The sequence below is a fragment of the Muscardinus avellanarius genome, assembly GCF_963383645.1.
Source record: "Muscardinus avellanarius genome assembly, chromosome: 18".
NCBI classification, from domain to species: domain Eukaryota; kingdom Metazoa; phylum Chordata; class Mammalia; order Rodentia; family Gliridae; genus Muscardinus; species Muscardinus avellanarius.
This window is the reverse complement of record NC_137804.1, coordinates 8040035-8063991: the sequence shown is the minus strand read 5'-3', so window position 1 is coordinate 8063991 and position 23957 is coordinate 8040035. Positions and strand designations below refer to the sequence as shown.

The 23957-nt window shown below is 56.7% G+C and overlaps 1 protein-coding gene across 1 annotated transcript in view; it reads left to right on the top strand.

Moving 5' to 3' along the window:
* Window positions 1-23084, top strand: part of CCDC12 (coiled-coil domain containing 12) — a gene marked incomplete at both ends in the record, with an annotated part of 28056 nt that extends 4972 nt beyond the window's left edge. The window contains 6 exons of the mRNA XM_080715980.1: window positions 15202-15269; window positions 21252-21331; window positions 21749-21810; window positions 21974-22008; window positions 22851-22927; window positions 23002-23084. Coding sequence (XP_080572106.1) covers window positions 15202-15269; window positions 21252-21331; window positions 21749-21810; window positions 21974-22008; window positions 22851-22927; window positions 23002-23084 — 405 coding nt within the window. The remainder of the gene's footprint in view (window positions 1-15201; window positions 15270-21251; window positions 21332-21748; window positions 21811-21973; window positions 22009-22850; window positions 22928-23001) is intronic.
* Window positions 23085-23957: the final 873 nt, after the last annotated feature.

Below are 23957 nucleotides of genomic sequence, written 5' to 3'. Positions count from 1 at the left end.
CTGTAGTGGAAGCCAGCGTGGCCTGCAGAAGTGTCCTGCGGCCAGCCAGGCCTGGCCCACGGGTGGGAGGACTGCATACTGCGCGTTGCCAGGGAGAGCCGGGTGGAGTCCGGGAAGCTATCTGGGAAGGCAGCTTGCAACTTGAGGGGACACTGAGGGGCTGGAGAAGGTCTTGGGGTCCGTAGGCGACAGTGGAGGTGTCCCAGGGTACGCAGCAGCACTTGCAGTGACTGGCTGGGCACAGTCTGAGAGGGCTGTGCTTGGTTGCCGAGTTCTGCAGGAGCGGGCTTCCAGCTGAGGGCACCCGTCCAGGCACCCTTTTCTGTGTTGTATTTGACCTCTTTTCTTGCCGTTCTTCCGGATGTGCCAGGCTGCAGCAGGTGGGCAGTCAAGGCTGTGTGAGTGGAGCCCTGTGGCATCTGCTGTCAGCGGCACCGTGAGGCTCCTTTGCCCTCTCCTGCCTTGGTGGACGGATGGGTTAACTTGGCAAGAACACTCACCCTTGGCCGTTGGCTTTCCAAGTGTGTGGCCGAGCTGGGCGCTTGTAACCCCAGTATTGGGGGCTACACAGGAGGAGCGCAGCGCATTCGGCCTTCGGGCGTGCCGAGATGTAGCCCTGGGTGTCTGTGTGAGCAGCCCTCGGGGTCCAGTGTGACCAAGGTGAGGCCTGGTTGTCGCCCACAGGTTCAGTGGCAGTTACTGGTTTTAGCAGGGAGAGAAAGAGCTGGCTGTGCTGCCTCGGTGCTGGCTTTTGAAATCTCCGCTGCCCTGTACCGTAGCCACAGCCACCTTGACTTTAGAGCCCTTGAGATGTGGCTGATGTGACATTTAAGTTGATTTTTACTTTTTTTTTTTTTGGTGGTACTGGGGGTGGAACCCAGGGGCTTTTCTACCTCTGGGCTATACTCTGAGACCTGTTTTATACTTTATTTGGAAACAGGGTCTCACAGAGTTGCTGAGAGCCTCACTAAGTAGCTGAGGCTGGCTTTGAACCTGTGCAATCCTCCTGTCTCAGCCTCCCAAACGCGGGGATTACAAGTGTGCGCCATCATTCCCGGCATTGATTTTTACTTTCTTTTTGTACTGGGGATTGGACTCGGGCATTATACCTCTGAGCTGCATCTTCAGCCCTATTTGGTTTTTTATTTTGAAGCAGGGCCTACTGAGTAGCTGGGGGCCTTCCATGGTTGTGACCACACTCAGGAGACAGTGTGGAGAGGGGCCTGCACCGGGCCTTCTGACTGCAGCACGGAGGGTCCCTGCCAGCCGGGGAAGGGAGTCCTACTGTCCGCTGAGGGCCGGGGCAGCGTGAGCGGAGCCGAGGCCAGGCCTGTGCAGGGGCCCCACAGTATCTGCATGGCAGCGTGTGGCGGGATGTCTCCGCAGCCCGTGGAGTGGATGAGTCAGCATCGGTTCATCCCTGTGTCACGGACGGGAGGGACTGTGGGCCTGGGCTGAGGGACCTCCCGGGCCTGGCCCTGTGTCCTGCGCCTCACTCTCAGGTGCTTGGGGTGAGCAGCCCCAGGCAGGGGCTCCCTCCACACACAGCTTGCCATGGCCGCTGGTGGAGGCGCAAGCCCTGTCCTCCGGTGGGCAGCCTGGGCTTTGGGGCCGGGCAGATCTAGCTTAAACCTGGGCTCTAGTCATGTCTGTGGGACCTGAGCAGGTCTTGAAAGCTCCAAGCTCCTCTCTCCATGTTTGTGGAGTTCAATAGAGAAAGATGCTGTGGGTGATGTGCCTGGCACAGGACTTGCTCCCAGGCCTCCAATAAACCTGGGTGTCTGGATTTTCTTTCTAATCCTATAGTGAGTGGGGGACGGCCTCTGGCCGCCTCTGTGAGGCCAGAGTGGATGGAGCCCCTGGGTTCTGAAGGAAGCACCTCTTCTTCCTGTGCCCTGGCTTTACCCACCCTAGCTCTTGTTCCTTGGAGCTAGAGTTCAATTTTAGGGCAGAGTGTTACATAACGAAGAAATTAGCTAATCCCAGCTACTGGGAAGGCTGAGTCAGGAAGAGCACAAGTTCAAGGCCAGTCTGCCCAACTGAGTAAGACTGAAAACGAAAAGGGCTGGGAGTGTAGCCGGGGTGCAGTGCCCGGGCTCAGTCCCCAGCACCACGCAGAAAAACAGAAGGCGAGGAGGAGGCCGCGTGGTGGGTCTGCGGGAGAGAAGACCCTGGCTGTTGCTGAGCAGTGGTGATCTTTCAGTTGGAGTTTGCCCTGTGCAGACTTCAACACGTGCCCCTGTGAAGAGTCGGGTTCTCAGACCTACCTCTGCATCAGGACCATCTGGGGGCTGGTTTGCCTTCCGCCCCGCCCTGCTCCAGGGCGCCTGCTTACTCCTGCTACAGCCTAGAAACCCAGCTTTCCCTGGTGATCCTGGTCCTACATTTTTCTGGGACCCTCTGGCCACTCCTTGACACTCTCACTGGAAGTGGACACCCCGTCCCGTGAGCAGTAGCGCCATCTGCCAGCAGAGCAGCCAGCCACCAAGCAAGTATTTATTGATCCCAGCTGTGTGCCACACCCTGGGATGCAGCCTGCATCAGAGTGCCCATGCCAGGGGCTCGCTGACTAGCTGCCCACCGCCCAGCCTGGGGAGGCGCCTCTGGGTGGGCGGAGGCGGGTGAGGCTGCCGCCTGTGGAGGAGCACTGTGAGCAGAGCCAGGACTGCAGTAGAGATGGGAGGTACAGGGTGTGTGTAGTCGTCTTGGTGTGTTGTGGGCCTTCTGCTCTGGGTGTTGACTCCTCACACTTCAATTGCTTTTTTGATGAGCAAAAGTTTTTTACTTCTATTTAGTCTGATTTATTAATTTTCTTCTCTATTTTGGCCTGTTCAATGAAAGTTTCTATATTTAGGTCATGGTGATTTTTCTATTTTTTATTTTTTGTTTGCTTGCTTATTTATTTATTTAGCGATACTGGGGATGAAACCCAGGGGCACTCTACCTCTGAACTGCACTGAGCAGCCCTATTTTTATTCTTTTTTTTTTTTTGGCAGTACTGGGGATGGAAGCCAGGAACATTCTATCTCTGAGCTAACACCCCCTATTTTTTTTTATTCCTTTTTTTTTTATTCTTTATTTTGAAACAGGGTCTCACTAAGTTGCGGAGGGCCTCACTAAGTAGCTGAGGCTGGCCACAAGCCATGATCCTCCAGTCTCAGCCTCCCAAATGCTGGGATTACAAGTGTGCGCCACCACACCCATTTTTATTCTTTATTTTGAAACAGGGTCTCACTGAGTTGCAAAGGGCCTCACTAAGTGGCTGAGGCTGGCCACAAGCCATGATCCTCCAGTCTCAGCCTCCCAAATGCTGGGATTACAAGTGTGCGCCACCACATCCATTTTTATTCTTTATTTTGAAACAGGGTCTCACTGAGTTGCGGAGGGCCTCACTAAGTGGCTGAGGCAGGCCTTGAACCAAGATCCTCCAGTCTCAGCCTCCCGAATCCGGAGATTACAAGCATGTGCCACCACACTCGGCTTATATCTTTGTTTTTGAAACAGGGTCTTACTAGGTTGCTGAGGCTGGTCTCAAACCTTTGTCCAGGTTCCCAGGTGCTGGGATTATAGGAGTGCGCCACCATATTCAGCTTTTAAGTTTTTTTTTTTTTTTTTTTTTTTTTTTTAATTTTGAAGTAGGGTCTTGTAGCTGAGGCTGGCTTCAGACCTGTGATCCTCCTGCATAGCCTTCCATTGCTGGGATCATAGGCATGCACCACCATGCCTGGCTTCTAGAAGCTTTGCTGTTTTACCTTTCACCTGGAATCTGTGTACTTTTGTGTGGTGTGAGGTAGGGGTTGAGATGCTTTCTTTTGTCCCTCCTGTAGATGTCAGTGACATTACTGGGCATTGTTTGGAGACAGTGTCCTTGTGAAGGGCTGGCATGTATGCCTCTCGTCATGCTGCCAGCCTCCCAGCCCCTCGGTCATAATTGCAGTTATAATAACAGCAGCAGTGGTGGCTACTAAGTTTGTTTTCCTGTGAATAATTCCCAGTTCACACCAGCCCCTCAGTGGACTGGCAGCTCCTCAAAGTTGGGGGCGACTCTGAGACTTGGGTTGCTAGAACAGTCAGGCACGTCCTGGGTGCGTGTGGAGGTGGCGCTACGCTGGTGGCACCGGCCTCGGCAGAGTAGGAAGGACTCACTGGGCTCACGGAGGGCCATGACTGCCCAGCCAGGCCTGCCGACTGCCTCCCGATCCGCTGTGCTGGGCACCTGCTGCCCAGGGAGGGAGGTGGCAGGGAGCAGGGTTTGCCTCATTCGCTCTGGGTCAGGTGGTCAGATGGGGTGTATGCCTTTAAGTGTTTGTTGGCTTTCCTTTGAGCCCTGCACACATTTGGACCAGGATGTGGTTAATCATTAGCACAGGCACTAAGAATTCTAGACTGGAAATGCAGTTCATGCAGTTCACTTTCCAGGGCAGATGTGCCCATTTCACCTGGGGCTACTGAGGAACACCCCAGCCCGCACCCACACCCTCCTCACACACTCCAGTGCACACGCAGCAGCGCCCCATACCCCCTCCCTGCACGCCCTCTCCCAACCCCACAACACGACTGCACACCCAGACCACTTGTTTCGTGTACACCTCCCACAGCCCGGTCTCCCACACCCCTGCAGGTACACACAGATCCCATGAGCACCAGCTGGGGCCACAGCCACTCCCCAGGTGCTGGAGGACCTGGCCGGAGTCTGGAGCCTGTGGTGGAACCTCTACCCCGCGGAGCCGCCTCCCTCAGGCCTTGCCCTTGGACCAGAGCCTGACTTCCCTCGTTTTGTTTTGGAGGGAAGCAACGGCCTATACCCTTGAAAGAATTCCAAGAGGAAAAACAGTTGCTGTGGTGGACGACCTGTGGGGAGTAGGACCCACAGGCCGGGGCTCCCTGCGAGGACGAGGGACGGAACGGCGGCAGCAGCGCTGCACCTCCAAGGACAGCCCGCCCCACTGTGTGAGGGCTGGTGCCTGCCTGCCTGTCTTCCTTTCTTTGGTCCTGGGGATGGAACCCGGGGCTTTCTACCTCAGAGCTACACCCCAGCTCCATTGTTTATTCTTTATTTTGGAACAGGGTCTCACTAAGTTGCAGAGGGCCTCACTAAGTAGCTGAGAGGCTGGTGGTGAACTGCAATCATCTGGGATGACAAGCGTGCGCCACCTCGCCTGGTAAATTGATTAACACCTTTCCTGCAGGGTCATTGCGTCATGAAGAAGCAGCCCAGGTGTGGTGCTACACCTCTGTAGTCTCAGTGCTTGGTTGGTGGACCCAGGAAGCACAGATTCCAGGTCAGCCTCAGCAACTTAGCAAGACCCTGTTTCAAAATAAAAATAGTTGAAAGTATAATTCAGAGAACACTGGTGTTCAATCTCCAGTATTAGGGAAAAATAATGAAGGAAGGAAGGAAAAGAAAAGAAAAAGCACCTGTGGTCAGGCATGGTGGCGCATACTTATAATCCCAGCGCTTGGGAGGCTGAGACAGGAGGATCGCACAGGTTTGAAGCCAGCTTTGGCTACTTAGTGAGGCTCTCAGCAACTTAGTGAGACTGTTTCCAAATAAAATATAAAAAATAGGTCTGGGAGTATAGCCCGGACGTAGAAAGCCTCTGGGTTCAAACCCCAGTACCACATACACACAAAAAGCACCTGTGTTTGATGCCCAGGTCCAGACCTCGCACGTGCCTTCCATGTGGGGAGAGGGTGGGTGCCGGGTCTCCCCCCCAGGCCAGGGCCATCTGTGCTGCTGTTGAGCACTGTGCCTCTACCTGGGGAGGGGGTCCTGTGCTCCGAAGCCCTTGCCTTTCCTCCTGGCCTGGCTGTGCTGAGGAATGTTGAAGGGAGGGGCAGGAGTCAGCAGGTTGGGGGAGGATGTCTGAGTCCCAGAGCCCCACTGTGGAAGCCCCACTAGACTCCTGCAGGAGTGACCAGCCTTTGCCAGAGCTGCGCTGCGCTGCACGTGGGATGTGGCGTGACTGGGAATCTGCCCTGTGGCCCTTTGGGGAGGGAAAAGTCACCACTTAGGACCAGGCAAGAGTGCCGGCATCGCTGTGCACCGCCCGCTGAGGACTGGCTGTGCAGCCGCAGTGTGCCCTGCCCCTCCCCTCCCTGTCCCTCAGGGCGCCGCCCTTCAGCTGACCATGTGGGTCGAGTGAGTGCTGCACTTGGGCTTGGGAGGCGGCTCTGTGGTGGGGTCTGCTTAACTGTTCCATCCCCGGTACCACCAAAAAGGAAAAAGGCTTTGCTTCCCAAGGCGATGCATGTGAGGATGAGGCCCTCTTTAGCAGCACTCTCCCCACAAGTGAATGTGCCAGTCCGACGTGTAGTTTAAATGTGGGCTTTAATTAGGATTTCATCGCTTGCAGGTCACACCAGAGAAGAGACAACTGTCTTACTTTTCCTTAGCCTGTGACAGCCTGAGAAGCAGCTGATGAGAGGTTAAAATAGCTCCTAATCTGCTAGGATCTTTAGCACGCTTTGTTGCTCCAAAAAATTCTGACTTGTCTAAAAGTTGACTTGTTAAGAATTCTGCATTTCAAATTCCAGTGCCTCAGGTCGGGCCTGTGCAGTTCAGGCTAGGCTCCGTCTGTAGTAAAGGGCTGGGGAGATGGCCCGGGCCAGCTGAAGGCCAGTGTGCTGCCTCGGCGCCGGCCCCTGGTGGTCAGGAGGCCGGAGCAGTCCTCTGTCTCCAGCATGCGCTGCAGGACCTTTCTCTCTGCACCCAGGATCTCTCCATGCTGGGGTTAGGTGACTCTGACCTCACAAAGAGCCCTGAGCACTGTCACTAGCCAGCTATTGTCCATGGCCTTGAGTGAAGGAGGCTCTGGTCACCAGCAGCAGAGCCCTATGGCTGACTTGAGAAGATCAGAGTGTTTGTTTCTTGGAATTAAAAAAAAAAAGCCGGCTTTGGAGGTACTTGGCCAGAAAAAGCAAGTAGCCTAGGGAGGGAAGCCGTGGCTGCCTCAGCGCCAGACGCGCCTCGCATGGTCGGCCTGCTGCGCCAGCCTCACCTTCCTGAGGCAGAGGTGAAGCAGGACTCTTGGTGCAGCTTCCCAGGGAGGGCTTGGCAGCCCAGGGCTCTGGCTCCCCATGCCAGGCAGCCTGAAGCAGGCAGGCCTGAGGGCTGACGGCCTGGCTTCTCCCTGCCCTCCCTGCCCACGCACGGGTCCCTCTGGCCTCAGAAGGTCTGTGCCCACGTTCTTCTCATCCAGCGGCCCTCAGGCAGCAGGCCACTTCCTCTTGACGAGAAGGGGGTGTGCTTTTGGAGGCCCCTCAACTCGGCCACATGCTAGAGTCGTGCCCTGAAGATTCTGGTTTGGTAGGAGCTATTGGTAACTCCTCCCCAGCCACTGGACCTGCTCATCGGCACAGCTGTCTGAGGCTTTTGCAGCGTTCCAGTCTGTGGTTTTATCTGCTTACTTGGTCTAAGGATGGACATGGCCACACATCTCTGGCCTTTGTGCGGAAAGTGCACAGCACCTCTGGGAGATAATAGAAAGTCTTTGAAAGCAGGACACAGTCAGGAAACCTCAGTTTACATTTGGACCCAACTTTTACTAGCTGTGAGCCACTGCCTGGTCTCTTAGTTGTCCTGAACTGGTTGGATAGGGTGGTAACCTGAGCCCAGGTAGCTGTCGGGCAGAGTCTCTTTGGTGGGCCTGCGAGCAGGTGCCATGAGTAGTACGTGGCTCTGTTCGGCTGGAAGGGGCTGCCTCCGTATGAGGTTTGCTCGCTTGCCGGGGACCCCCAGCCGCTGACCTCCGGTGTTCTCCCTGCCCTTTGCGCTTGCTCGTGGCCACTCCATACCTGCCCTCGCCCTTGGCTGCCCTCTGCCGCATCCCGCTGCGCCTGTTTCTTGCTGGCTCCAGTGCCCTTGCTCAATGCTGGGGCGAAGCCTGCAGCCGGGGCAGCCCTTCCCACTAAACAGGGGGCCTGGGTCATTGTGCAAACTCAGCCTGGCCGCAGGATGCATCCCACCTTCTACTGGTGACCCAGCACTCCCCGCCTGCGTCCAGAGGGCATGCTGGTCTCCCCATGCCTGCCTGCACCGCTCCACTTGGGGACTGTCTCTTCACCCACTCCAGCTCCCCAGGGCAGCCACGTTGCCCTGGTGGCTTCCGTGTGCCAGGTGGGAAGATCCCTAAGCAACCAGACAGGAACGTGGATTTGGGAGGTGGCTGGGCGGTGATTTTTCTTGGGAAAAAGCAGACTTGCCCTTGGGACAGGCCCAAAGCTCAGGTCTGCAGCTGCAACAGTCCTGCAGCTGGGCGTCACCAGGGCTGTGACGTCAGACAGCCGGGTCTCCAGCCGTTGTCGACCAGGCTTTGATAGCTGCACATGGAAAAGGGCTGGCAGGCTAGTTGGTCCTGGGCTCTGAGGGCAGAGGTGCCATCAGGGGTCCCACATGGTGCTGGCTGGGAAATACCTTTAATAAACTGCTAGACCCGCTTCTGTCTAGAATGGTTCTACCCACAGGAGGTCACAGACGCATGTGGCCAGGTGAGCAGGGCCCAGGGTGGAGGTCAGTGAGGGCTAAGGGCACTCCATGGACCCTGCAGCCCCAGGCCCTTGGGTGTCTTACAGCTCTGGTCCTCTGTTCTCTTTGAACGCAGAGAAGAATGCTGATGGCATTAGAGTTTTAGTGACTAATTTGAACCATTACTGGAGTAATAGTGACCATCCACTGATGTCCCTGTGATTCAGTCCCTGAGCAGTCAGTTGCCTGACCACTGTTAACATCTAAGAGCGATGACAGCCGAGACTGCAGGACGTGTGGGCAAACAGAAGTGAGCTCTCCTCTCGGCGGCTCCCATACTGTGGGCCAGCCATCCTCGCCCTGCCCTGCCCCGCCCCGCGGTGCCCCCAGAAGCTGGCAGTCCTCTAGACCAGCAAAGGCCCTTGGCAGCCACAGGGAGCCGTTGGGGGCACAGACTCGTAAACGCATGAGGCTGGGCTGTTGGGAGGTGGCAGGTGTTCTCAGTAGGGCCCCAGCTGGGCATCCATGCCCGGGCCCCTGGCTGTCGCTCCGAGGAGGGAACCACGTGGCACTGTTGCAGTCCTGCGCAGCTGGCCCTCTCAGCCCTGCCTGGGCTCCTGCTTCCCCAAGGCTTGTTGGGGAGGGTCCTGGTGGCCCTCACCCTGCTGGTCATGTTTGTCCAGGCTTCGGGCCTGACCTGCAATGCAGCTGCTGGGCTTGCCCCTACGCATGGCCCTGGGCTGCAAAGGGACGCACACATGTGAACCCAAGTGAGTGCGCCAGCTCAGCTCCTTGTGTATGGCAAGGACGGGCCTCCCGTGGGAAACGCCAGGAGCCATACACTGCAGTGTCTGGGGGCTGCAGGGTTCCCAAGGCCAGCCTCACAGACATGCACCTGTTCTTCCAGCCTGGGTTTCCAGTCACTAACCCCTGATGGACTCACTCTTAATTTGGACCTCATCTAAAGTTCTTTTTATTGTTAATTGACAAATAATAATTGTGCATATTTATGCAGTACAGTTTGATATCTTGGTGGGGTTTTGTATGTGTGGTACTGGAGGTTGAACCTAGGGCATTCTTTCTCTAAGCTACACTCCCAGCCCTTTTTTTTTTTTTTTTCTTTTCTTTTTTCTTAAAACAGGGTCTCTCTAGGTTGTTGAGGGTCTAAATTTCGAGGCTGTTTAGGAACCTGTGATCTTCTGTCTCAGTCTTCCAAGTACTGGGATTGCAGCTGTACACTACCACACCTAGCTCAGTATGATGCTTGATGTACGTGTACGTTTTAGAAAGATTAAGTGAAACTAGCATATCAGTCACCTCACTGACTTGAACCTTTTTTGTAGTGCAGAGGTTTAAAATCTATTTTGATTATGCCTGTTGTCCTAGTACCAGGAGGCTGAGACAGGAGGATTGCCAGTTCAAGGCCAGTATGTGGTATCTTAGACACTTTTAAAATAAATAAGAGCCAGCCAGGCGTGGTGGTGCATGCTTGTAATCCCCTTGCTTGGGAGGCTGAGACAGGAGGATCGCAGTTCAAGGACAGTCTCAGCTACTTAGGCCCTTTGCAACTCAGTGAGACCCTGTTTCAAAATAAAGAGTAAAAACTGGCACTGTGGGTATAGTTTGGAGGTAGAGTGCCCCTGGGTTCCATCCCAGTACCACACACACGAAATAAATAAATAAATAAATAAATAAATAAATAAGAAGGGCTGGGAGTGTAATTTGGTGATAGGATGACTCCTGGGTTTCCCAGTACATGAGCAAAGCCCCCCCCCCTCGTTTGGGCAGTTGTGGGGGATTAAGTATGCTATCTACAAAAACTTTGCCCCCCCAAAAAAAACACCATCAAAAAAGGAATGTGAGCAGGGCAGGGTGGTGCACACCTATATCCCTAGCACTTGAAGACCCAATTCTATTTTCACACTTGCAGGCTGAGACAGGAGTATCCCAGATTCAAGCAACTTAGCGAGACCTTGTTCCAAAATAAAATATAAAAAGGGCTGGAGGTATAGCCCAGAGGTAGAAGGCCCCTGGGTTCAATCCCTAGTACCCCCCCCAAACCCAGAAAATAATGTGTTCTGCTCACACGAATGCCCCCACACTTAAGCAGTGGGGTGTGGCTCAGTTTCTCTGCGGGCTGGTCCAAAGGTAACGGGCCTCCTGATGCCTGCATGGACCAGGACCAGGTCCTTGGTACCTGGAGGGTGTGTTGTGGCTGCTAGGACTCAGGACAGAGAAGGTCCTGTCCCTGCCTTGGGGAGATAGCCCAGGCCAGGGTTGGAGCAGTACAGGAAGCTAGCAGGCGTGGCTTCCCCTCGCGGGCCTGGGCGAGGGTGCACAAGACAGCAATCCTCCATCAGGGCCTCCGGTTTGGCCTTTCCCATCTTGAGGCCTTCCCTTCTGCTGGGAGTCACCTAGAGTTTGGAGCACCTGGCTGCACTAAGGAACTAGTCTAGTCTAGCTGCTTGGGAAGGGAGGAAGGGAGACTGGCTTTTGCTCTGCCCTCTGCCTGACCTTCCCAGGTCTCTTTCCTGTTGGGGTGGTGAGGAGGAGAGGAGCCTGGCTCTCCCAGCAGCTGGTGTTCCCATCCACCCTTTACCAGCCAACAGGGCCAGGGCTGGAGCCCTTTCCCCTCAGGGTCACCCAGCTCTGGATTCCTGTTCCCAGGAGTGCGGGTGGCCACACCCTTTCCTTTGTCTCCAGAGCACCACCTCTTCTGTCCTGGGCACCTTCATTCTCTCAGTGAGTCACTGGATCCTCTGGCCGCAGCCTCCCCACCATAGTCTCCTTGCCTGACCGGTTCAGTCTTATCTCCAGCCTCCCCACCACTTTCCTCACACCAGCCTGCCCTGGGGCCTTTGTTGACAGGCCTGGGGGGGGGGGGCCTGCACCCCTTGGTGTGGAGCTCCTTGGCTCCTTGCAGGCCCAGCCTCCACCTCCTCTAACCCTTGGGACTCTGCTTCCTGCCCGCGCCCACGCTGCAGGCTCTCCCCTTTCTTGCAGTAAGTAGTCCAGTGGGAGTGGGGGAGGATATGAGCAGGCTTCTGGCATTGGGTCTGGAGGCTGTGGGTGCACAGGGGTAGGTAGGTAGATAGATGCCAGGTGAACTTAGCAGCAGGTTGAATGTGGGGCCCTGTGCCCAGTGGGACCACAGCCCGCCCAGGAGGACCCCGTTCCCCGGGCCCTGGCAGTGAGGAGCTTGCAGTTTCTGATCCCAGGCTGGTGGCCCAGACCAGGGCTTATCTTGCATCTTGAGGATGAGTCAGACTCCCGGCTGCCTGCTCCAAGTGCCCTAGGAACAGGGCTCCAGTGACTGCCACCGCTGCTGCCCAACAGGAAGCCCCTGGCCTGGCAGGGGTGGCAGCAGGGTGCCAGTGGAGCCCACCAGCTCTGCCCAGCCACCTGAACCTTTCTGCCCCAGCTCAGCACTGTGGCCCATCTCTGACATCGTCTTGCCCCTGGCCCAGGCAGAACTAGACGGTGTCGAGCTTCTCCTCTTTTTAGAACGAGGGCGAGAGGCCTTCCTGCCTCCAGCTTGTGCACAGGCCTGCTCAGAGGCAGTGGGGCCTGTGCATGTGGGCCTTGGGAAGGGCTCTGCCCACGAGTCCCGCTGGCCCAGAATGAGCAGTGCTGTGGTCTCTAAGTTGTAGAGGGCCTCACTAAGTAACTGAGGCTGTCCGCGAACCACGATCCTCCAGTCTCAGCCTCCCAAATGCTGGGATGACAATCGTGCCCACCACGCCCGGCTCCACCACTCTAATCTGACTTACTTATTTTGGTCCTAGGGGTTAAACCCAGGGCAGAGCCCAGCCCCAGCTTGGCAACTCCATTATTCTGTTTGCTTGTTTGTTTAGAGGTGGGGTCCTTGTGCTGCCCTGGCTGGCACCTCAGCCTCTGGGTGCTGGGACTATATGCGTGTCTTCGCTGGCTCAACAACTAATGTTGTTTACAGAAGTTTTGTCTCTGGAAAAAGGATTTTTGGCATCAGGAAATGGTCGGGCTCTGGTGGGGAGGGGCTGTCTGTGAGGCTCTGGCGTTCTGTGCAGGGCTCTTCCCACAGGCTGCGGAGGGCAGGGGCTGGGACCGCCAGGGCCAGCCGTAGAGCACTGGGGGCTGGTGGGTGGGCTGTGGGGGAGACTGTCCAGCTCAGGCTCACCTGGCCTCTGCCGCCCGTGTGCCTGAGATCGGAGTTACACGGGTACTGTTAGTGAGCTTGAGTGCAGGCTGTCCCGGCCTCAGGTGTTGCGGTGAAATGTGCCCAGTGTGTGAGGGGAGAAGTAATCCCCCACCACAACCACACAAACAGAAACACAGAAAAACCGCAGGTTCTTGTTCTGAGCTAAGTATAAGTCCACATTAGTCCGAACTCTTGCTGAAGATTTAAAGAAGTTTATTAACTAATTAATTAATTAATTTGTTTATTTATTTTTGGTGGTACTGGGGGTGGAATCCAGAGGCTTTCTACCTCCGGGCTATACTCCCAGACCTTTTTTATATTTTATTTGGAAACACTAAGTTGCTGAGAGCCTCACTAAGTAGCTGAGGCTGGCTTCAAACCCGTGTGATCCTCCTGTCTCAGCCTCCCAAGCGCGGGGATTATAAGAGTGCGCCACCATGCCTGACTTAAAGAAGTTTATTAAAAAGATAGAAATACAGGAGATAGTCACAGCCCTGTGCCCTAGAGGGGCACAAGGGGGCAATTCGAATGAATATACCAAAGAACTCCAGTTTACTCAGTGTTTTTATCCTGATCAAGTCTGAGGCAGGTCCTTTGATCTGTAGATATGCTGTCCTATCTCTAGCTATCTTTAGCCGGGATTTGGGGCTGCCCTGTCTCCAAACACAGACCTCTACTTTTGTTCCCCTCCCCAGATATGTTAAATTGTTTCTCTGGATCTGGGATTTTTCTCCATCCCTTAGGCCATAGGTCTATCAGAAATGTAAAGAGACCTCTTCCCTGGCTCCAACTTTCTTTCCTTTTCTTTAGAAATGTAAATTACAAGTCCCTCCTTCCTGCCAGTCCTGGCTTTCTCTAGTACAAACAATATATTTTCAAAATTGGAAATCTTTCCCAATACTGGTACATTAATACATTTTAAAACCTCTCCCCAATACTAGTACATTGTGGACTTCAGGAGGTGCCTGCGCTGCGGAGGGGCTGGGCAAGGGGCACTAGGTCTGGATGTGAGTAAGAATGGCCTCTGGCATCCGTCCTGGGCCTAGGCTCAGGGAAGGGGCAGGTGTGGGAGGCTTTGCTTGGGAATCTGAGGGCTGCCTCCAGGAGGGGTGAATGCATCCACGGCTTTGAGACAAAGGCCTGGGCCTAACTAGGCGTGGTGGCGCAGGCTTGTAATCCCAGTGCTTAGGAGGCTGAGACAGGAGGATCACACAGGTTCGAAGCCATCCTCAGCTGCTTAGGCTTTCAGTAACTTAATGAGACCCTGTTTCCAAATAAAGTATGAAATAGGTCTGGGAGTATAGCACAGAGGTAGAAAAGGTAGAAAAGCCCCTGGGTTCCACCCCCAATATCTCCAAGAAAAGAAAAAAGCCTGGGCCACCTGGGCGGGCACCAGGGTGTTCTGGCTGAGCTGGTGTGAACAGTTCACAGCGTGGTGCTGGGAGGTCCTCCTCTGCCAGTGGGTGGGCATGAGCTTGGAATAGGGCAGGGCCATCGATGGGTTCTTCAGAGAGAGAGAGGGAGAGGAGCTGTGGGCTGTACCTGGTCCTGTTGAGTCTGGAAGTGGGGGGGACTGGCTGATTGATGGGCCCCTGAGGTTGGGGGTGAGCTGTCTCCACAGCCCTGGGTCCCCAGCCCCAGGTCCTGTCTGGTCTTTGGCTGTGGCTGCCAGGTGTGCACTCTGGCCGAACTGAGCCGTGGGGAGCACAGGAAAGGAGCTGAGGTCAGAGCTGCTTTTAGAAACCCCATGGCCGCTCTAGGTGGGTGAGCCTTATAAGGCCGGGGGCGGTGTCCTCTTCCCTTTGTCGACAGCCATCTCCTGGGTCTCCTGAATGGCGGAGCTTTTGATGTCACAGGCTGCTGGTCAGGGTCTCCTTGAATGCCTGCCCTATGATTGTTTACCAGGGAGGCTGAGCGCCTCTTGCCTGCCATTTGTTCACCTGCCTCCCGCTCGTTTGCCTGTTCACCTGCCCCGCGCTGTTCACCTGACCCCCCTGCCTGTTCACCTGCCCCGCGCTGTTCACCTGACCCCCACTTGTTCACTTGCCCTGTGCACCTTGCTTTGCCTGAGCCCTGCTCAGCTCACATCCCTGCGGCCTCCACCCTAACCCAGGCTGTCTGCAGAGCTGTGCCCCACACCCCTGCCGGCAGCCAGGCACTTCTTAAAACGTCATTTGGATGTTTTCTCTCCTTTATTGATGAGTGACTTGCCCTTGGCCAAGGCTGGAGCACCCCAGGACTCTGGGAGGGAGGCAGCAGCCTGGCTTTGCTGGCCTCACGCAGCTCCAGCTCCACTGGCCAGCGCTCCTCCTGGAGGCCGCCCTTGGAGGGCCTCCTGAGGCTGGGGCTCTGCAGGTGGCTCCATCTCAGGAAGGGGGCCCAGATGCCTGAACAGCTCAGGAAAGGAGGAGGGAGCAGGCTCCAGCATGGAGTCTGCGGATGCTGGAGGACCAGCTGCCTGGCCAGCGTCTGGCTCCTGAGCCGCCCACTCTGCTCTGGCACCAGGGCCTGGGCTGGAAGCGGGAGCCTGAGCAAGTTCTTCCTCCCTTTCTTGCAGGACAAGGAAGATGGGGAGCCAAAGACAAAGCAGCTCCGAGAAGAGGAGGAGGATGGCCAGAAGCACAGGTGGGTCTGCGTGAGGCAGAGCCCGCCCCCTCCCTGCCCGGCCCCTCCCTGCCTGGCCCACCTGCGGGGCCACTGCAGCCTCTGCAGGCCAGCCCTTCTGCACACCCTCTGGGCCTGCGCCACTGGGCTGAGTCCCCTTCTCCACTGTGTGTCAGGCCCTGCCTGGGCCATGTGTCCCCTGACCCTCTGACCAGCGCTGTGTCCTTCATCCGCTCCTGCCGCCTCTGGGCCTGAGTCCTCCCCGGCTCTCCACCCCTGGCGCTCAGAGGCCACCTAATCCTCTCTGGCTTTCCTCTCCTTAGCAGTTCTCCTGTGGCCTGGCGGGTCTCCTGGGCTGCCAGAGGGGTGCAGCCGTTCCTCTCTGGGGGGTGCCATTCCTTCTGGCCGGCGGGCGCTCAGGTTTTCGGTTGCCAATCAGAGCTCCAGGTTCTCTCTTCTGGGGCCGTTCTGGATTGCTGATCCTCTTCCTCACTGAGAAAGAAGCCCACGGTTAGCAGTAGGCGGACAGTGGAAGACTGGAGCGTCCGTGTGCTTGGACCTCAAACTTGGAGTGAAGGGAAAGGTGGTTTCAGAATTGAGATGCATATCTGTGCATGTTTGAGTCCCGATGGGCTGGAGTGGCCATCCCCAGCCTGCCTTCCCCAGGAGCTCCTGCTCACTGCCCAGAGAGTCTTCCTGGGATTTGGGTTGGAGTCACATTGAATGCACAGATCGATTGCTTTTTTTTTTTTTCGGTAATGGGGATTGAACTCAGAGGGGTTCTACCTTCAAATCACACCCCCAAGCCGGGCATGGTGGCGCACGCTTGTGATCCCCGCCCTTGGGAGGCTGAGAGAGGAGGATTACATGGGTTCGAAGCCAGCTTCAGCTGCTTAGTGAGCCTCTCAGCAACTTAGTGAGACCCTGTTTCTAAATAAAATATAAAAAAAATAGGTCTGGGAGTATAGCCCGGAGGTAGAAAGCCTCTGGGTTCCACCCCCAGTACCGCCAAAAAAAAAAAAAAAAAAAAAAAAATCACACCCCCAGCCCTTTTTATTTTAATTTTTTAAATTTAATTAACTAATTTATTTTTTGTGGTACTGGGGATGGAACCCAGGGGCATTCGACCTCTGAGCTACACTCCCAGCCCTATTTTTTATTCTTTATTTTGAAACAGGGTTTCACTGAGTTGCAAAGGGCCTAAGGTAGCTGAGGCTATCCTCGAATCGTGATCCTCCTGTCTCAGCCTTCTAAATGCTGGGATTACAAGCGTGTATCACTATGCCCGTCTCTTATTTTTTTTTTTATCTTTATGTGGTCCTGGAGATTGAACTCAGGGACATTCTACCTCTGAGCTATACCCCCTAGTCCTATTTTTTAATTCTTTTATTTTGAAACAGGATCCCACTGAGTTGCAGAGAGCCTCACTAAGTAGCTGAGGCTGGCCATGAACCCAGATCTTCCTGTCTCAGCCTCCCAAGTACTGGGATTACAAGCATGTACCTCCATGCCTGGCTCCTTTTTATTTTTAATATTGAAATAGGGTCTCACTAAGTTGTTGAGGCTGGTCTCGAACCTGTGATCCTCCCATCTCAGTCTCCCGAGTACTGGAATTGCAGGCATGTGCAACATGCTTTGCTTCAAATTGCTTTTTATAATTTTTTTCCAAGGATAAATACTGCCCCATCCCCATACAACTAAACTCCCACTGGGAGTAAGCCCCAGGAGGTGAGCAGCCCAGGGCAAGCTCTGGGCCCCACCCCAGAGGGCCCCTTGCTTCTCGGCACCCTCCGTGATGACACACCCTGAGGCAGCTCCCCCCAAGCCGGCTTCCCCCAGAGAGCTTGCTGTGAGTCACCTGCTTTTGCTTTGGCGGTCACTTCCTGGGCGTGGTAGGTGCCTGGCAACCCTCCTGATGGATGCCTGTTGGGTTGGGGGGGGGCAGGGAAGTGGGCGAGGCCCTGCCCCTGCCTCCCTGCAGCCAGAGCTGGTCACCACTCTGGGAGAGGCTCACTTGGGGTGGGTATGTTGCTGAAGAAGCCACCAGCCTTCCTCCTCCAGGAGGGAAACCTGTTCCCCAACTCCACGAGTGTGGGACCCTCTTGTGGGAAGCGGCCCTGGCCAAGTGTCCAAGCTTGCCTAGGCAGACGCCAGGCCTTCCCTCCTCAGCTGGGCGTGTCCCGCCGACACCAGCTTGACACGCTCTTGCTGCTCCACCCTAATGACCACCAGGGCGGCCCCTTCTGCCTCCCGAGCCCCAGGTGCCTCCTGGCACAGAGAGCCAGCGCCCTCTTGTCCCTGATTGAGTCTCGGGATGGGGGTGGTCAGTGCCCCCAGGCCTTCTGGAGTCTTCTGTGGTTCCTGGCCAAGTGTGGTCTGCATTTGGAGATAAGGAAACTATTCCAGTAGGTGCAGTCACGGGCCGACATGGCTCCCAGGCCTGTCATAGGGTGATACGTAAAGTATTTTTAGACCCTTTGTGTGTGTGTTTGATACTGTGGATTGAACTAAGGGGCATTCTGCCTCCAAGCTACACCCCCAGCCCTATTTTTTTAAATTTTATTTCATTTTATTTTTGCTGTACTAGATATAGAACCCAGGGGCATTCTACCTCCAAGCTACACCCCCAGCCATATATATATATATATATAATTTTTGGTGGGTCTGGAGATGGAACTCAGGGGCATTTGACCTCCGAGCTGCAGCCCCTGCCCTATATTTATTCTTTATTTTTTGAAACAGGGTCTCACTAAGTTGTGGAAGGCCTCACTAAGTAGCTGAGGCTGGCCACAAACCTACCATCCCCGTGTCTTAGCCTCCCGAGTACTGGGATTACAAGCGTGAGCCACCACGCCCAGCTCTTAAAAGACCTTTTTAATTATAGAAAGCTTAAAAATACAGAGTAAGCTGGGTGTCGTAGCACAGTGACCCAGGAGGCTGAGGCAGGGGGATTGCTTGAACCCATAGGTTTGAAACCACCCCAGGTAAGACAGGCCCCATCTCAAGTAGAAAATATACATGAACACTTACCTATGCATCCCCTCCTGCTTTGCCCTTTTTACGTAGACATGACTGGTTTTGATGAGTACTGTAAAGTTCTCTGCCTGCCCAGCGCTTCCTTGAGAGGACCATGATTTGTCAGCCCTTGACTTTTGGTGCAGCAGCTTCCCTGACCCCCGGAGAGCCTGTGGCTCACGCGTCCCAGGTGTGGGTGCCCATTGAGAGGGCTGGGCAAGATTCTGCTGTGCGGGCTTGGACCACACTGGGTGGGGCACCAGCCCTGTCGGGGCCCGAGGACTCAGCCCGGCCTGGTGCTGCTGGCCCAACGGTGAACCCGTGGGGCCTCAGGGCTGAGGCCCGGGTGACCTCAGGTGACCACAGGTGTCAGTCAGTTGTGCTATGGAGGGGCTGCCCCTGCTGCCCACTCCTGCGACCCTGGCACTCATTCACCCAGGGTCCCGCACACCCCGGCCCTGGCCTACCTGTGACCCGCGTGCTTTGAACTGCCAAGGAAAAGTCCCGGAGCCGGGCCGCTGGGGGTGGGCTCATGCCGCTCACCACCGGGACAGTGGTAGGGCCTCTTCCCGGAGGCTTGCTGCGCCCTTTGTCAGATGCCTGGGGCACTCTAGCCGGGTGAAGGTGTGGGACCCGGACTGAGTGGAGTTTCGGCTCACTGTGGGGAGCTGAAGAGGTGTGGAGCTCCACACAGACAGGTCTCCAGTGTGCGGCCCGCACCACAGCTGGGTCCCAGGAGCCTCAGGTGCTGGCCTCCGCAGAGCCACGCAGCGCCCGTGCTGAGGCTGCCTGCCGCCCTCCCTCCCAGGGCTCCCAGGGTATGCTTTGTGTTTCCTCTTGTCCACTGTGTGTGTGTGAGGGAGACTACCCTAGAAATTCTGGAACTCACAGAAAATCAAGTAAAAATCACTCCTGGAAGAAATCATTGTCAACATTTTTCCCGTGGTTTTTATTTATTTTGTATGCATGTGGTGCTAGGGATTGAACACAGGGACGTTCCACTCCCAAGCTACATCCCACCCCTATTTTTCATCTGGAAACACGGCCTCACTAAATTGCAGAGGCTGGCTTCAGACCTGAGGCGTGTACCACCATGCCGCTTTGTCTGAATTTTCCGTCACATGTTTAGAATAGTCCTTTGTTGCTGGCTCCAAGAGTGCATGCCTATAACCCCAGCTATTTGGGAGGCTGAGGCAGGAGAGTTGCATAGGTCCTGGAGTTCAAGATCAGCCTGCCTAGGTAACAGAGTGAGACCCTATCTCAAAAGCAAAACAAAACAAAAAATCAGAAGAAAGAACAGCCCTTTGCAGATGTCGTGTTCAGTGGTTGTACAGCCATTTGGCACCACTTTATACACCTGTCTCTGGGGTACGTGAGGTCCTCGGGTAAGCTGCCCGCTCCAGGCCCGCGTTCCAGCGGGGCCTGGCCATGTGGATGTTCCCCGGGGACGCAGCTTCTCCCTCTACCTTGCTCTGGCAGCCCTGCGGTGCATCTGGGCACTCGCTCTGTGGGGTCATGCGGGTCGCCCAGTTCTGTGGAGTTCTGTTGGCCCTCGGCCAGTGTGGCGCTTTGTGCATCCTGCCCAAGGGGAGCATCTGCCCATGCCTGAGGGCTCTGGCATCTGTGTCCCCTGGAGCACCCAGCACGGGGCAGGTTTTTCTGCAGCTCCAGGGCACGTGCTGGGGCTCTAGGGGTGTCACACCTCCACTTCCTGCGACCGGTTGCCAGGCGCCTTGGGCTTCAGAGGTTCCAGTGGGCCGGGCCCGCTTCCTCTCCATCCAGGCTCTGGTCTAGTCGGCTCCACCGCCAGGTCTGAGCAGAAAGGCTGTGGAGATGAGGGAGATAAGCCAGGCTCCTGGCTGGCCCTGTTGCCAGCTCACTAGTAACTGACACCAAGTCTGTGGAGGCCAGGCAGACTGGAGGATTTGCTGGTGGGCGTCCCGTCGGCTGGTGTGTGGGCACAGAGGAGTCAGTGCCCACCACCCTGTGGGCTGCATGGGGTTTCTGTTGCGCGAGGGGCTCCAGGGGCCTTCATGGTCTGTAGCCTGGCCTGGTGGGGCCTGCCACCGAGGTCTGCCGCACGTGTGGCCTCTGACACGCTCTGGCACTCTGGCTACACACAGAGCCTTCCTCCTTTCCACTACCCGGGGTTTCTAGCGTATCCCACGGTGCCTCTGTCTGAACCGTTTCTGGCATATCTTGAAGTCCACAGCTCCTTAGCTGTATCTAAACTGCTTTTGAGCCCTTTCATTGCATTCAAAATCTTGGTTATTCACTTGTGGAATTTCTATTTCCAGTTTTTTTTTTCCTCATGTTTTTTTTTTTTGTTTTTTTGTTTTTTTTTTTTTCAGGTCTGGGGATGGAACCCAGGGGCATTCAAACTCTGAGCTACACCCCAGCCCTATTTTTTATTCTTTATTTTGAGACGGGGTCTTACTGAGTTGCAAAGGGCCTCACTAAGAAGCTGAGGCTGGCCTTGAACCCAGATCCTCTGGTCTCAGCCTCCCCAATGCTGGCGTTACTATAGGTGTGCCCACCATGCCCTGTGACATACCCTGCTTCTTTGCTTCCCCACCCTGTTCTGGGCAGAAGTCATTGCACCAGATGATGCCCCACTTTCTCACCCCATGCCTCTGGGCCTGGCTCTGGGAGTGTGCAGTGGGCACCAGGGAGGCGAGCCCAGAAGGGCAGGTGTGCTGGTGTGCTTGCTGGTGGGTGCTGATGGAAACGGGACTGCCTCTCTGGCCCTCGCTCTTCTCTGTCCAGTGAGCTATCTGGGGGACCCAATGTTGCCTGCCTTCTGCCCGCTCTGGGGAGCCGCGCTCCTCAGCACACAGGCCTTGGCAGTCAGAGCAGCTGCCAGGGCTGGTGAGGACGGGGCCTGCGTGCTCCCCCCTCCACTTTCCCTGGACGGGCAGCCCGAAGGCCGAGGCCTGGCCTGCAGGTTGTGTGAGGGGCCTCAGCCCCCAGCTCTGTTTCTGTTCTCAGGGAGCTCAGGCTGCGGAACTATGTCCCGGAGGACGAGGACCTGAAGAGGAGGCGGGTGCCCCAGGCCAAGCCTGCCGCAGGTAGGCAGCCGACCTCCGCCCCCACCCTGCCCTGCGCTTGCAGGCGCAGCACCCTCAGCAGCTGGCAGCAGGGGGCAGAAGGCCCTCTAGACCCTCGCCTGGGGGGGGGGGGGCTGCTCAGCCCACTCACCCTGCGGGGGAGGCCTCCTGGGGATCAGCAGAGGGGCGAGGGCCATGGGCCCTGAGCGCTGGGTCCTGTGGGCCCTGGGCTGGCCAGAGCGGGCGCATGAGCTGGGCACCCAGGTTTCCAGCCCTGGCCCTGGAGCGTCTCGGTCTTCTTTCAGCTTCTAGCTGTGTGAGCCAGGACGAGCATGAAGGGAGGTGTTTATCTCAGGAGCCCAGGCCCCACTGCCCCGGCTGCCCCGCCCCCTGGGGCTTGCCCTCGCAGTGACGATCCTGTTGTCTTGCGCCCTCTAGTGGAAGAGAAGGTGAAGGAGCAGCTGGAGGCCGCCAAGCCGGAGCCGGTCATCGAGGAGGTGGTAGGTGCTAAGTGCCCTCCCGCCCACCCTCCCTCCTCCGCCCCTTACTCCTTGCCACGCCCGTTTGCCCTCCCCTTTCCTCCCACTTTACCACCTCTGCCCTGGCCTCCCCCACCATGGGCTGCGCCCCTCCAGCGCTCACCAGCCTCTCCTCCCTCCTCAGGACCTGGCCAACCTGGCGCCCAGGAAGCCTGATTGGTGAGTAACCCAGTGCTGACCCTTCCCTTCCCCCGCCCTTGGTGCAGGTGCTGACCCCTGCCCCCCAGGGCCCTGCTGATCCCTCCCCCCAGGGCCCTTGGTGCAGGTGCTGACCCCCCCACACACCCCAGGGCCCTTGGTGCAGGTGCTGACCCCTCCGCTCTCCCACCCTTGGTGCAGGTGCTAACCCCCCTCACCCCAGGGCCCTTGGTGCAGGTGCTGACCCCCCCCACCCCAGGGCCCTTGGTGCAGGTGCTGACCCCTCCCCCCCAGGGCCCTTGGTGCAGGTGCTGATCCCCCCCACACCCCAGGGCCCTTGGTGCAGGTGCTGGCCTGGGGCCCATTTACCCTCCTAAGAGAGATGACTGGGGCTGGCCTGGACGCTGTGGGTGACGAGTGAGCCGGGGTGGGGAGCCTTGCCCTCAGGAGACCATGAGGGGCACCTGCCCCTGTGTCCTCTGTCTGGGGAATGGGCGCTCAGCCTGCCAGCCCGTGGGGCCCTCTCTTGTGGGCTGGGCGAGTGGGTGAGGAGAGCACCTGGGCTGTGTCCTTACCTGAGCAGCAGCTGTTAACAGGTGGAGCAGAAGCTTGAGACGTGTGTCCCAGCCCACCCAGAGCGTGGCTCAATGTCGGGGTTGCAGACCTGGGGCTGGGGAAGCAGGGCCGTTGCCCCCAGTGGCTGGGGACCTGGCCAGGAGGGTGTCCAAGGGCTGCCCAGCTGGCGTGCCTTGCCTGGGTCACACGTGGGCTGGGAAGGATTGTTGCCACGCCCTGCAGCGGGGTCCTGAGGGCTGCGGGTGGTGGCCAGGACCTCCCGGCAGCCTCCTGCCTCCCCGCGCCAGGGACCTCAAGAGAGACGTGGCCAAGAAGCTGGAGAAACTGGAGAAGCGGACGCAGCGGGCCATCGCCGAGCTGATCCGTAAGTGCCGCCGACCCGGCCCAGCCCCTCCAGTGCCGCGGCCCACAGCCCTCACTCGCCTGTCCCCTTTACAGGTGAGAGGCTGAAGGGCCAGGAGGACAGCCTGGCCTCTGCAGTGGATGCCACCACAGGGCAGGAGGCCTGTGACTCTGACTGAGGCCCTGGCCTGCCAGACACTCCTGGCCGCACCTTTTCCTGTCACCTCCGCCTTCCTCCAGAGCGGCCTGTCTGCCAAGGGTGGGAGGGCCCGCCTCCGTCCACGCACTTGTGTTTGAACATGTTAAACCACAAATAGAGACAAGTAAGCCCTGCAGTGCCGTGGTGTGAGCTAGACACAGCCGCAGACATGGTGCTTGATGGAGCTGCCTGTGGGGAGGACCTGAGCCTCGCAGTGTCTGAGGTGGGCTGGAGAGCTCCCACCCTGCCCCTTGCGCCCTCCCCGTACTGCGCTTTCTTGCTCTGCCTGGCCCTCGCCTGCGTATCAGACCTAGACCATGGCTCCTCAGGATGGCCACACCGAGCTTCCTTTAGGGCTCCTTTGACGTGAGAAGCCTCAAGCCAGGCATTAGAAGTGTTTCCAGGGTGGGCGTGATCTTGGGCACCTGCAGAAGGAAGCGAATGCCCTACCTGGGTGCACGCATCTCAGTCCTCAGGAGGTGAGCAGCTCACAGGGTCAGAGGGCACTAAGCTGCTGAGAGCCTCACTAAGTAGCTGAGGCTGGCTTCAAACTTGTGCGATCCTCCTGTCTCAGCCTCCCAAACGCTGGGATTAGACGTGTGCGCCACCATACCCAGTGCGCACACACATGCTCACTTGCTCTCTCTCTCTCTCTCTCTCTCTCTCTCTCCTGTCTTTCTCTCTCCTCCCTCTCTCTCTCCCCCCCCCCTCTTGTACTAGAGATTGAACCCTGGGGCATTCTACCTCTGAGCTGTACCCTTAGCCTTTATTTAGCTTTTATTTTGAAACAAGGTCTTGCTAAGTTGCTGGGGCTGACTATGAACCTGCAATTCTCCTGTCTCAACTTCCTAAG